The following is a 14,861-nucleotide window of genomic DNA, read 5'->3' as shown; positions in this document are numbered from 1 at the left end:
TTCCTTTTTTGAGCAGAACTTTTTAGTTTAATGGTATCTCATTTATCAATTCTTATTTTAATTTTCTATGTTCTGGGGTCTTATTGAGGAAGAGTCTACCTGTGCCTGTATATGATGGAGTGTTAGCCATACGGCCTCCTCTAGAAACTTCAAAGTCTCTGTTCTAATTTCCAGGTCTTTGATCCATTTTGAGTTGACTCTTGTGCACAGTGAGAGGTAGGGTTGTTGGTAAAAGATTCATTCATGGCTGAAGGCCAAAGAATTTTACTTCACCCATGCATACCTTTCCTTTTCCACTTTTCCATGGACTACTTGGACTTTCTTACATCCTTGTCACTGGGTTATAAAAAAAAAGTGTCTTAAGAGTCAGGATGTGAGAAATTGCCCATTTTTTTAAGACTCTGCCTAGAAACTCTCAGCATGACTTCTGCCATTTTGTTGGTCGAGCAGTCACAGATAACACAGTTCTACCACTGGGGGAAAATGCAAGAGAATTTGGGTATTATGTTCAAAATTATCACTGCTTTCAGTTACACATATATTAATCCTTTTAACTCTATGCAAAACACTTCTCTTCAACTCTGTCCCATTTCCCATCAGTTTGATTGTGAGCATAATTCTGGGTATCTTGATTTATATTGTTCATTATTTCTTTTTATAACTATCAAATCTGCTATTTACTGTACAAGTAGATTTGTGAATTTCAGTTACTGCATTTTTTATTTTAACACCTTTATTTGGCCCTTTTTAGTTTCTAATTCTAAGAATGCTAGATATTGTCTTTCATTTTCTCACAGATGCTATGGTCAGCTTATGCAATTATCTTAGATATTCTAGGTATAATTGCTCAGAATTCTCATCATGCAAACAGTTCATGATGGTAATTAACATACCTACATCCATACTATGATTTATCCTAACTTTATTCTTCTTTATACCTCAAATATACATGTGAAGAAAAAAATCAAAACATCCATTTATGATAAAAACACTGCAGAGAATTGGAATAGAAGGAACATATCTCAAAATTATTAAGGCAATCTACAATAAGCCCACTGCCAACATCATATTAAATGGGGAAAAACTTCAAGAATTCCTCCTAAAAACTGGAATGAGACAAGGATGTCCACAATCACCACTTCTCTTCAATATAGTACTAGAGACTCTAGCCAGAGCAATAAGGCAAGAAAAGGAAATCAAAGGAGTACAAATAGGAAAAGAAGAACTCAAACTTTCACTATTTGCTGATGACATGATACTATATTTAGAAAACCCAACAAACTCAACTAAAAGGCTTATAGAACTGATTAACAAATTCAGCAAGGTATCTGGATACAAAATCAATCTTAAAAAATCAGAAACTTTCCTGTACACCAACCATAAATCCACTGAAAAAGAAATTCAGAAAACACTTCCACTCAGGATCTCCCACAAAAAAATAAAATACCTAGGAATAAACTTGACCAAGGAGGTAAAAGATCTCTACAAAGAAAATTATAAAACACTGAAAAAAGAAATCGAAGAAGATCTTAGAAGATGGAAAGATCTTCCATGTTCATGGATTGGCAGAATAAATATCATTAAAATGGCCATCCTCTCAAAAGTGATCTACAGATTTAATGCAATGCCCATTAAACTACCAAGATCATTCCTCACAGACATAGAAAAATCAGTCCTTAAATTTATCTGGAATAACAAAAAGCCCAGAATAGCCAAGGTAGTTCTCAGTAACAAAAACCACGCAGGCGGAATCACAATACCTGACTTTAAACTATACTATAAAGCCATTGTAATAAAAACAGCATGGTACTGGCAAAAGAACAGATATATAGACCAATGGAGCAGAATAGAAGACCCGGAAACAAGTCCACACACTTTCAGCCAATTGATTTTTGACAAAGGGGCCAAAAACACACACTGGAAAAATGATAGCCTCTTCAACAAATGGTGTTGGCAAAACTGGTTAACCACATGCAGAAAATTGGATGTTAATCCCAATTTTTCACCCTGTACAAAAGTCAACTCATGATGGATCAAAGACTTGGAAATTAAACCAGAGACTTTGAAGCTCCTTGAAGAGGGCATAGGTCCAACACTACAACACATAGGCACAGACAAACATTTCCTCAACAAGACCCCAAAGGCACAACAAATTAAAAGGAGAATCAATACATGGGATTGCATGAAACTGAAGAGTTTCTGTTCAGCAAAGGAAACTATCAAGAGTCTCAATCGAGAGCCAACAGAATGGGAGAAGATTTTTGCCACCTACCCCTCCGATAGAGGACTAATATCTAGAATATACAGAGAACCCAAGAAACTCAATACTAAGAAAATAAAGCATCCAATAACAAAATGGGCAAATGAACTAAATAGACACTTCACAAAAGAAGAAATTCAAATGGCCAATAAATGCATGAAAAAATGCTCAACATCACTGGCAATCAGAGAGATGCAAATCAAAACTACCCTGAGATTTCACCTAACTCCAACTAGAATGGCCATCATTCAAAACACAAACAACAACAGATGCTGGCGAGGATGTGGAGAAGTGGGAACTCTAAGACATTGTTGGTGGGATTGCAAATTAGTGCAACCACTTTGGAAAACAGTATGGAGAATCCTCAGAAGAATGGGAACAAATCTACCATTTGATCCAGCAATACCACTGTTGGGTATCTACCCAAAAGAAAAGAAACCAAACTACCAAACTAATGCATGTGTATCTATGTTCATAGCTGCACAATTCACCATAGCCAAACTATGGAACCAGCCAAGATGTCCATCAACAGATGAATGGATTACAAAACTGTGGGATATGTACACAATGGAATTTTACTCAGCCATCAAAATTACATCAATTACATCATTTTTAGGGAAATGGATGGAACTGGAGGACATTATGCTAAATGAGATTAGTCAGGCACAAAAAATAAGAAATCAGATGCTTTCCCTAATATGTGAGAGTTAGGGAGAAAAGAGGAGCAAACAAGACAACCTAAAGGAGGAGAAAGGAGGTGGGAAGAGGAAAATCTCTAAAGCTCACAATGTACTTAAACATATTGAAGTCAATCACTAAGCCAAGCAAGGGAGGGAGGGATGGGGAGGGAATGGGGTGGGATTTGGGTAGGGGTTAAATCAGCGATGAGTACATGTTTGTACACACAAGTTTTTTACCCCAATAAGTTGTATGAATATAATGCACCAATAAAAAAAATTTAAAAGAAAAAAAAAGAAAAAAATCAATATATAATCTATTCTCTCCAGCAGATGCTATATTTCTGTTGATTTTGAGCTAATCTGACTGGTATAGTTTGAGAAGAGATAGTAAAATATTTGTTACAAGAATCTAATGAGAAATTGTAGTCTGAAGATAGGCATTAATTCTGAAGAAACTATTTGCATAGGTATAACAGAAATGGAATATGAAGGTAAAATAAGAGTTCTAAGCACAGTAATCCAAGATTGTAGCATAAAATATCTTTCTGGAAGAGTTAGCATGTTCTGATATATATTTAATTTAGTAATTAATTTAAAAATTGTCATCAAGTCTTTCATAAAAACAGATCTACATTTTTCTTGAAGAAATATTTAGAACTATAGCACAGTATTTCTCTTTAAAGCCAATTATGAGCCATTAACATTTTAACATTTTGATAGGAACATATACATCTCTACATGAGGATAAAATGGAAAAGGACTAATATTTATTAAATTTTTGTTGTTATATGCCATGCAATCTCTTTTAATCCCAATGCTAATTAACCATGAGGGCATTATTACTCTGTAAAAAACTAAAATTTGTTAAGTAGTCTTTCCCAAGAATGAATATGAATATACAATAAGTTCAATTTATATTCTGACCTAATCTAAGGTCATATGTTCTATTATGAAATTTTACTATATCTCTAGAAAATAAATATATATAAGCATATATATGTTTGTGTGTATGCATGTGTGTGTGTGGGGAACCGATGTGTGTAGAACATTGTTAGATGAGAAATTATTTTACTAAGCACTGAGTTTGTGTCATGAAGAAAACACTCTAAACAAGAAAATAAGGAAAATCAACATAGAACCTGAAACAGTAATACTTTTAGGGAGGAAATCTGCTTTTAATAGAAACTTCAACTTGATTTAGTTATGTTTACACTGTGTTCCAAATTATTATCTACAAGCAAAGTTATCCAGAAAATTAAGGGAGGCATATATAATAAACATAAAAATTAAAATTTTGACATAATAAAATAAATATCATTTAGTAATTACATTAAGCACGTTTTCAATCCCATAGTAAGCTATTAAAAGTGGAACAACTGTTCAGATCATGCTGCCAAATTTCTTCAAAATGACTTGTTTTGAAATGTTAACAAAATATCTCAGAACTGTATATCATCCTTAATAAAATTAAACAATCTTTAGACCAAAAACATACTTTTTCTTTGTCTTCTGAAACATAAATTACATGTGACTTTTTCCATCATTTTAGGACACAGAAGATTATCCATTTCTTAACATTTAAAGTGTTTTTTTAAGTTTGTACAACTTATATAAGTCTTTAGAGTTTATACATGGCTTCCATTTATTTAATTAAAAAACCTATCAGGAAAAAGTCTTAGTATTCCTATTTTACATTCTAATTTTTGACAAGTGTTTATTTAATAGATGTTTATGCATTGACTATTTACTAAATAAATATGCAATGAATGAATTTAATGAGTGAATCAATTTAATTCAGATGGGTCAAGTGACTTTTAAAGATCACTCAAGAAGTGGCCAAGTTTGAGTCTCTATCTTTGTCTTCTGATTATTAGGGAGGCTATAATATCTACAAACATGAGTGGTTTACTGATATCCACTGCGAAACAGGATGTGTTCAATGGCATGTAATATGTTGAATGTGTTCCCTATCATGATATGTGACTATTTTTCATGTAACTTTTTCCATCAGTTTAGGACGCTGAAGATTATTTATTTATTTATTTATTTATTTATTTATTTATTTATTTATTTATTTGCGGGTCTGGGAATGGAATCCAGAGGCATTTGCCCTCCAAGTTACACCCCCTGCCCAATTTTTTATTCTTTATTTTGAAACAGGGTCTCACTGAGTTGCGGAGGGCCTCACTAAGTAGCTGAGGCTGTCCACGAACTGCGATCCTCTGGTCTCAGCCTCCCAAATACTGGGATTACAAGCGTGCGCCACCATGCCTGGCTAAGATTGTTTATTATTTCATCAGAGTTGCAATGACCATGGTGTATCAACTGTATTTGCTCCAATCCCTACACATTTGTTGGTGATGCATTGACACAGGTGATCTGGGTTTTCCCTGAAAAGGAGTAAAACTTATCCCTGTGACATTATTCTCAACAAAAAATGGGTGTTTTAATTTTTACACACACACAATCTTTGTTTCCAGGCCTGATAACTACTCTTACTTGTTTGTTTACCCTCCCCCAATCTGCCTCATTTCTTACATTCTCAGGATATTGCAGATATGGTATATTCCCAGCATAGGGGACTCCTACTTCAAAACAAGGGAAGAAGTATCAGGATAGACCCCTACTCAGTTTTGAGACAAACAAAATAAATAAAGGGACAGATAATCAAAACACCTCTTCCTTCTAGTTAAAGCAGCACTCATCTATGTATGCTTTACAGAATTTATAAGATGATTGTTATATGAAAGCACATTATCAAGGAATTTTAGTGAATATCAGATAAAATAGTTAGCTTTATCTTAGAACTTCTAAGAAGTTTTAATACACTATTGTATATTTTGATTCTCCAAAAAGCAAATATAATATGATGTTCAAAATTCTTTTACCAGTGAACCATTTTTTGTATGTATAGATCACATCTTGTAGGACTAGTCTTCCTAGAGCTGATTCTTGGAAACTTATGCTTATTCTATTTTTTCTCTTCAACACATGGAATTTTTCGTCTCCCTTGATTTCCTTATTTCATCTGATTTTGTTCCTTTCTTTTAGTGCCAGTTTTTAAAACTAGAATGCTCATGTTTCATTTTCCCAGTAGGTGTTCCTTTTCCCTTCCTTCAGATACAGCCTCCCATTCATTTTATCATTGTGCCCCATGGCTGCGTCTAGAAGAATTACATTTAGCATGTAATATCATATATGTGGCATTATAAGTGCCGTGTATATGTGTGTGCATGTACTGCTTCATGTAAATCCCATGGCTTCATAATAGTATAATTTATAAATTTTACCATATCACAATATGTACAGATAAACATCCATTGTAGAATAAGCTCTTTTAGGCTGCCTGTTCTTCCTCCAGACCCGTGCTGGGCATCAGAATGACTAAAATTTACAGGTCTTCCTCATAGTTCACTTCTATTTCTATAGCCAGAATCCTATCTATAGGGACATTTCTCCCTAGACTTTATTTTAAAGACCAACACATATTTTAGTTGATAATGACTGATTTATCAAACGAGAACCTACACATTGTTCAACAATTAATGACATTGTAATTGCACTCCTTCAGTAAATGTGACTTTGGTATTATTTTCAATTCATTTTCATGAGGAATTTGTTAACCCACTGGCTGGAAGTTGTCTTTAACAGATATATTGTCCTGGTATGGCATATTACCTTCTTTCTTTCATTGTGCAGGTTCTGCTGACCTTCTTCTTTGTGTTCCGTGCTCTTCTTGCCCTTCCCTGGTCTACTCTGGTATGTTTGCTCAGAGCACTTAATATCAATGTCAGGTAATTATGTGTGCTCTTGACAACTGCTCAAAGTTCAGGTTTTTGAAAACACAATATCCTCCTGACTTAATGGAAAAAGATGTTTATGCCCTGGATCCTACATGATGTCCCCTCCCTCCCTTTTTTTACTCCCTCTCTTCCTTCCATCCTTTTTAAATTCCCTTCCCTTCTTTTTTCTTTCCCTTTTTTTCTTTCCTTCCCTTATTGTTGTGGGTAGCTCCCATGTCCTTATTTAATCTATATTCTCTCATTTTGAGATGTTGGAATAGATATTTTAAACTCCTTTTCTCTGACAGGAAAAAAAATGACTTATAGTTAAAAACATACTCTCCCACTGTCCAGACCGTCAACACTATGACACCATTAAATATTTCCTGTAGTTATAGCATCCTAGAACAGCTTCATATTCATAGTCATGAAGCCACTGAACCAATTATACAAAAATGAACAAAATTAGTAATATCTTCTCTCCATATATTCCAGAGAGAAGCAAAAGTGTTGAATTTGGACTTGGTTCTCATAGAATCATAGAACAGTAAAGCTGGAAAGAGCTTTTGATTCATTTGCCTCTCTCCTAACTGAATTCTAGACTCTTTTTCAAGCACCCTGCCTGTGGCTTCCATACCGTTTGTGGCATGGACCCCTTGAGGAATGGAGGTTCATTCTCTCCCTTGGCTGCACATTCAAGTTTGTTCTGCTCTAGAAGTTCAATGACTCAAGAATTCTGTATTAGGAAATTACTTAGAGTAGTAATTTCTGCAATGCACCAACAGTACGTAGCTATCAGAATAGTACATCCATTGCTACATTTTTTAATAGAACATGATCAGTGTTTTACTATAAATCATGAGACCACTGTTATAATAAAACATGTAAAGCATAAAAATAAAAGCTAATCAAATACAGAGGATTGATTTTAAAAATTATGGCAATCTATATGATTTAAGTTTGTGATTTTCTTTGGGTTGAGATATATATATTTGTTGGATATATGCATGTATGTTCTGGTACTAACTTAACACATATAACAGTATGTATATACATATGTTTACACATTATGCTTATTGGGTATATATGTACATATTTTGGTATTAACTGAATAAATATATACATTTTATCAAGTAAAAAGTTTTCCTGAATAATTTTATAAAAAAGCAAATCACAAGACAAAATATTAAATAGCACTCATTTTTTTTATATATAGTGGATAGACACATACATAGGTTACATTCTTGGAATGCTGTCTGTAAGGTGACAAGCAAAAATGCCATTAGTGGTGACTCCATGTGGTGTGATAATAGTATTAGCTCATCTAAAATATTTTCATTATAGACATATATTGCTTAAGTTGTAAAATATGTTTAAAACTTTCTGCTTAAAATGTTTTAAAAGAAATTACTCTTATCTCGCTCCAAAATCTTAATTTTTATAGCTTTCTTCTTTGTGGTTCTATTTGTTTGGGTCACAGATAATACTTGTATTATGCTTCGACACATTGACTCTCCTGCTTAGGTACCCTGCCATTATAGGGTTCTCTTCTTCAGTCTTTCAAATGTTCTTTTAGAGCAGGGGGTGGTGGCACATACTTGTAATCTCAGTACTTGGGAGGCTGAGGCAGGAGAATCACAGGTCAAAGGACAAACTCCACCACATACTAAAACTACTAAGACCCTGTTTCAAAACAAAAAATAAAAAATAGGGTTGATGTAGCTCAAAGGTAAAATACCCCTGGGTTTAATTCTAGTAACACACACACACACACACACACACACACACACACACACACACACACACACGTGCTTAGTAGGATATATGGGCAAACTGTTCTTTCATACTGCTCAATTCAATCCAAGAGCTTTGAGTTAACCATGGTGTTATTCATATTTAATAAAGGTCTATAACAGATCCAAAACTATGCCAGAGAATAGAAAATAAAGGAGTTAGCTGGGGATGACTGGGACAATAATGCCTTCCAGATAAGAAAGAAGTGTCTACAAAAGCAATTGAGTTCCCTTTTTCCCTCCCATTCTTTATGCCTTTGCTCTTTCTCTTTTATTAAATAATATTTATTGCCAGGCATGGTGGTGCACACTTGTAATCCCAGCATTTGAGAGAGTGAGACAGGAGGATTGCAGTTCGCGGACAGCCTCAGCTACTTAGTGAGGCTCTCTGCAACTTAGTGAGACCCTGTTTCAAAATAAAGAATACAAAATAGGGCAGAGAGTGTAGCTTGGAGGCCTAATGACCCTGGGTTCCATCTCCAGACACCCAAAAAAAATAATGTTTATTGAAAAATTACAATCTGCAAAGTACCCTGTGAGTAATTTGGAGATTCATAGTCTTTTTCCAAAATGTTTATAATCAAACTGGTAGACCAGAAATGTTAAACATAACTGTGGCACAAAGCAGAAAAAAACATAAAATTCTAGAGACATGGATATTTTTCCTTGCAATCCTCCTCATAATAGGATTTTCTACAGACACAAGAAGCTACTATACCATAAGAAAAGCATGGCTCACAGAGGTAGTACTCTGATGGCAGTGCCTTTGTGAAAGCTCATACTGAGTAGATCCTAACATTAGCATCCCAATTGTTCTTATGTTGTACTACTGACTCAATATTTAATACATTTTCTTTTGTTTTATTTCTCCTCTACAGGTCTGTGAAACAGGCAGAAGAAGTTGCAAGTGGTCCTTAAAGAAATACTAGTTATCCAAATCCTTATGTATAGTCCCATTTTATTTACTATGTGTAATCACTTAGAGAATGGTTATTTTTATAATCAATAATAAACATTACTGCTATAACCTGGGGGTTCCCAAGTGTTTAATCAGAGGACAGTGACCCTGGGGTGATCAAGGTACCTGCTGCCTTTGACATGGTTAGTATCCTGGGTTTAGGCTAGTTTATATATGGTTATTAGTAGTACTATTTGATATATTAAAATAATGCCTGATTAAAATAATTTTGCTTACAATTTTCTGTATTTTAACTTGTCTAGGGTTTTCTACTTCTTCTATTTTTATAATATTTTCTCAGTTTTTAGATTAATAAACATCACACTTGCCCAGATGGGCCAGGGTATGGTAGTTCTGTCTGTGGGGAAGTTAGCACTTTGGCCTTGTAGCCTGCCACACATGTGTGTGTAGAAGTAAGAGTCTACTTCCACCACTGCTCCTTCCATGATCATTTCCAGATAATTGATATGTTAATTTAATAAAGCAAATCAATAAGGAATAAAATGCATGCCCCCCAGAGTACATGCCATTACTTTTGTCTGACCATTTATGCTATCATTGAACCCAAGAAAGACTATCCATTTTAAACTTGATATATGCTCACTTTTGGAATGTGCTATGCCTCAATGCCAAATGAATGGATCTAAGTAAATCTACTGAGTATATCTACTATATGCTTTTATCTTATTTGTCTTAATCTAAATTTGCTTTCTGGACCCTTAACACATTAAAGTAAAATTATTAAATTGCCTGGATAGCTATCGAGGAAACTAATGTTAGTGGCCAGACATGGCCCAAAACAAAGAAACTTTGACTATATGAATTAAGTCATAATCCTAAATATAAATAATATATGATAATTTTTTCTTACATTAACATTTTATTGCATGTAGCAACTTAATAGACTAATTTTTATATAAGTTATTTTTTTAAGTAGAAACACAGGCTTGGAAAATAGAAAATGTCTGTGCAGAAAATTTGCAAGGCGAGTGGGTAAGTTTCGGGAAACAGCACACTCTTTACTTAAAACTTTTTACCATTAATAATATTACTTCAAAAATGTTAAGCTGAGGTTCCAAATGTTTATTTGAAACATTATTGTTTTATTAGGACATTTTAATTATACAGAATAATATGTTTCATTGTGTCATACCCATACATGCAAATTGTATACTTAGATCACTTCTCCATCATTAAGAAGTATTCTTTTTTAAAATTTTTTATTGCTGCATTGTAGCCATACATCTTAATGGGATAAAAGACTTGTGGAGACATACATGCGCACATCACCCAATTAGTCCTTACCTGATCCATACCCATTCCCTCCCCTCCCTCCTTCCCATGCTTGGCTTAGTGATTGAATTTGATATGTTTGTTTAAATACATCATGTGGTTTAGAGAGTTTCCCTCTTCGCCCTCCCATCCCCTCAGCTGGTTGGCTTACTTGCTCCTCTATAGGATCTTTTTCTTCATCTAGAGTTCCTCCTATTACCCATTTCTCTCTAGCTTTCACATATTAAGGAAAGCATCCAATTTCTTATTTTTTGTGACTGACTAATCTCACTTAGTATGATGTCCTCCAGTCCCATCCATTTCCCTGTAAATGATGTGATTGTGTTTTTCTTTGGCAATCAGAGAGGTGCAAATCAAAACTACCCTGAGATTTCACCTAACTCCAACTAGAATGGCAATCATTCAAAACATAAACAACAACAAATGCTGACAAGGATGTGGAGAAGTGGGAACTCTAATACATTGTTGGTGGGATTGCAAATGAGTGAAACCACTTTGGAAAACAGTATGGAGGATCCTCAGAAGAATGGGAACAAACTCACCATTTGATCCAGAAATACTACTTCTGGGTATCTACCCAAAAGAAAGGAAACCAAACTACCAAACTAATGCATGCATTTCTATGTTCATAATTGCACTATTCACCATAGCCAAACTATGGAACCAGCCAAGATGTCCATCAAAAGATTAATGGATTACAAAACTGTGGGATATGTACACAATGGAATTTCACTCAGCCATAAAACTGTATTCTTTAAAAAAAGAAATATTCTGTCTGAATGTATGCCATTTTCAATATGTTCCACATAAAAATAAAAAAGAAATTAAAATAAGAAATGTTCTGAGCACACTTGTAATCCCAACATTTGGGAGGCTAGAGGGTTGTGGTTTTGGGACAGCCTCAGCTACTTAAGGAGGCCCTTTGCAACTCAGTGAGACCCTGTTTCAAAAATAAAAAGACTAAAAAAAAAAAATAGGGCTGCAGATGTAGCTCGTAGGTACAATACCCCTGGGTTCCATCTCCAGTATTGCAAAAAAAAAAAAAAAAAAAAGTCACCTCTAATGCCTTTGTCTGAGCCAGACTTTCCCCCACCATCATTTGGTCAGGGCTTCCCAGGTCTATGGTTTGGGCCTGGGAACAGGGATAGGACTATAGATGAAAAAGCAAAAGATTGGATGCTGGAGATGAGTTCACTGAGGATATGTCCTGATGGCGCTGCCTATAGGCCATCTAGGCTGAGATGTCTACCAGGTGTCAGGGCCAAAGATAGAGACTTCTCACATGTGAGTTTGTGCAAATGATGAGATAGAGCCATGATATAGTTTATGGTCATTTTCCTCAGTTAGACTCAAAGTTGTCATTTATTTGATGCTAAAATACTATAGTGTTCCTGGAATATACTTTATTAAAAAATAGGTTGTTCATCCTTTAACCGGAAAGCCAAGAAAATGCTCATTTTAGGTGAGCCTCCAGGAATTAAACAGGCAGGCAGTGTAACTGTCTTTGCATTATGTCACTGTAGAATACACCAAGAGTCAGAAAAGAGCAGTGTCTCATAAGCTGACCACTGGCCGAGCCCTACCTTCATTTTTAGAAAAAGTGAATATCTTATCCAAAGGATTCTGAGATTGTCAATACCCTACCCATTTCATTTAATGTTCATCCAACAAATATCTACTAAGCATTCCTCCTCCTCCTCCTCCTCCTCCTCCTCCTCCTTCTTCTTCTTCCTCTTTCTCTCTCTCTCTCTCTCTCTCTCTCTCTCTCTCTCTCTCTCTCTCTCTCCTGTGTATAGTGATGTTGTACTGGGGATTTAACCTAGGGGTAGTCTATTTCCAAACTACATTGGGCATATTTTTTATTTTGAAATAGGTCTTGTTGGGTTGCTGAGAGCTTCACTAAATTGTTGAGGCTAGCCTCCAACCTGAAATCTTCCTGTCTTAGCCAACCAAGTACTGGGATTACAGGCATGCATCAGCACACCCAGCACAGGTCTTTTGGACTCTGGAGATCCAGAAGTAGTAGGAAACACAAAGTCCTTCCACTCATGGAGCTAGGTGACTAATGTGGGTATAAAACTGACAAATGGTTTCTAGGAGGCTGTGCCTGTGGAATGATCAATTAACATTGAGCAAAAATAACCTTGGGCTTTTAATGCAAAACATTATTCAGATGAAGTTATTCAGATGAAGTTGGAGGATATTTAATGAATTATGGATAGTATTGAAAAAGGAATTGAACAGTATTTTGAGAAAACTGCATGGGGAAAGATCCTGTGATCAAGACTGACACGGACATTTGAGTGTGGCTGAAACATGGAATATGGAGCTTGGCCGGGTGATGCCGATGAGTAGTTAGCAGCAGCCAGAACTTAAAGTCTGTTGCAAGATACATTTCATTCTGAGGGCAAGAGAAACATGGGCAAATTCTGAGCAAGTAAATAGAGATCTGCACTTTATAAAGATGCTTTTCTGCTGTGAAAAATAGTCAAAAAGGAACAAGACTGGATCAGGACCCTTAGTAGTAATCAGTACTACAGACAGAATACTGTGTAAATAGAGGAGAAATTCAGACACTTAGTTGATTAAAGGTGGAAGGGAGGAGTCATGATAATGGTCAGATTTTTGGCCAAGACACCTGATGGTGAAATGTGTTTAAAAGGACAGGCAGATGTTCAGTTCAGTTGGGGACATTCCAAGCACTTGAGTGTCATGATCAAACAGAGTATAAAGGAAATCTGAGTATTAAATGACATTGCCCAGTGAGAGTCTGTGTTGTGGAAAGAGGACAGAAATCTCAGGAACACACCCACACTTAAGAGACTGAAACAGTGATTCCAAGAGTGAAGATTTTATGTATACTCTACAGAGTGGGTGGCCCACATGCTGTTTCTAGGAAGTAGAAGGTCAAAATCCTTGCACTTCAAGGCCCAGGTTTCTGTAAGCACAGCTGGATTTCAGGGGAGAGACAAGCACAGGCTCATTTGCTGAATAACCTTTAGTAGTCTGGGTTAATGAGGCTGTAGAAATTTCCTGTAGGTGGATGGAATAAAAACAATGATAGGAGAGTAGTGAGGGGAACACAGGAACTTAGAATTTTCTTTACTTAGGAAGTAAATAAAGCATTGCAAATTTGAGGTTCTTTTAGTCAAGAGTATAACATGTACTATTTTGTTCTGGTCAACATTCTCCCAGCCATAATCTAAAGATATGACCATGTAACTTGGAGGAAAGAAGATTTTTCTAGCTGGGTGTGGTGGCGCATGCTTGTAATTCCAGCATTTGGGAGGCTGAGACAGGAAGACTGCAGTTTGCAGATAGCTTCAGCTAATACTTAGTGAGGTCCTTTGCAACTCAGTGAGACCCTGTTTCAAAATAAAGATTAAAAAATAGGGTTGGAGGTATAGCTCGGAGGTAGAATGTCCCTGGGTTTTATCCCTAGTACCGCAAAAAAAAAAAAAAAAAAAAAAAAAAGATTGATTTTCTTATAGTTTCACATTCAGTCTCTATGAGACTGGGGACTGAGGATCTCAAGGTATGGTGGTGGGCGAAGAGAGGGAGATCACATCGGCTGTGCTTTTTACATGATGAAGGCCGGAATCAAGAGACTGAGCAGAGGAAAGAGGAGCCATATATAATCCCCAAGGCCTCTAACCATCACCTAGATTTATCCACTGCTGGGATTACAACCTTCGTGATGCAATTATATAAACCCCAAACATTAAGGGAGAATTCTGTATCTAACCGTAACATATTTCTTTAGATAAAAGTGACAAATTGACAACTATCATCTTTAGGAGAAGGCTTAAGCACTAGTCTTGCTGGTTTATCTTAGTTTAGTTTTTAATTTGCAGCATGCTTAATAATCATCTTTTTTTCTCGCTAAAACTGACTGAACATAAATTTTTGTTTGGTTGTAAGGAAAATGGCCATTGATAGTTGCTGGACTCCAATATGAGACAGTCCTCTAAGTGAGAGAAAGAGTAGGTGAATGCCCACTGCCCCATGCAGGGGTCTCTCTCTTCTACACATGGCAGCTTGCCCACACTATTCACTTCTGTTGCTTCTCAACTTGCATTGATCCTATGATCACTG

The 14,861-nt window shown here is 35.7% G+C and overlaps 1 protein-coding gene across 5 annotated transcripts in view; it reads left to right on the top strand.

Moving 5' to 3' along the window:
* The window catches only part of LOC308261871 (uncharacterized protein C8orf34 homolog), a gene marked incomplete at both ends in the record, with an annotated part of 438,078 nt that extends 428,645 nt beyond the window's left edge, over positions 1–9,433 (top strand). For 4 of the 5 annotated variants that reach the window (XM_080694054.1, XM_080694051.1, XM_080694053.1 and 1 more), the window contains 2 exons: positions 6,640–6,703; positions 9,394–9,433. In XM_080694054.1, coding sequence (XP_080550180.1) covers positions 6,640–6,703; positions 9,394–9,433 — 104 coding nt within the window. Of the gene's footprint in view, positions 1–6,639; positions 6,723–9,393 lie in introns of those variants that run through there. The other variant, XM_080694052.1, reaches the window with a different exon arrangement.
* Positions 9,434–14,861: the final 5,428 nt, after the last annotated feature.

This window comes from Muscardinus avellanarius, assembly GCF_963383645.1.
Source record: "Muscardinus avellanarius genome assembly, chromosome: 4".
In the NCBI taxonomy this organism is placed as follows: Eukaryota; Metazoa; Chordata; class Mammalia; order Rodentia; family Gliridae; genus Muscardinus; species Muscardinus avellanarius.
This window is presented reverse-complemented; position numbering and strand designations above follow the sequence as displayed.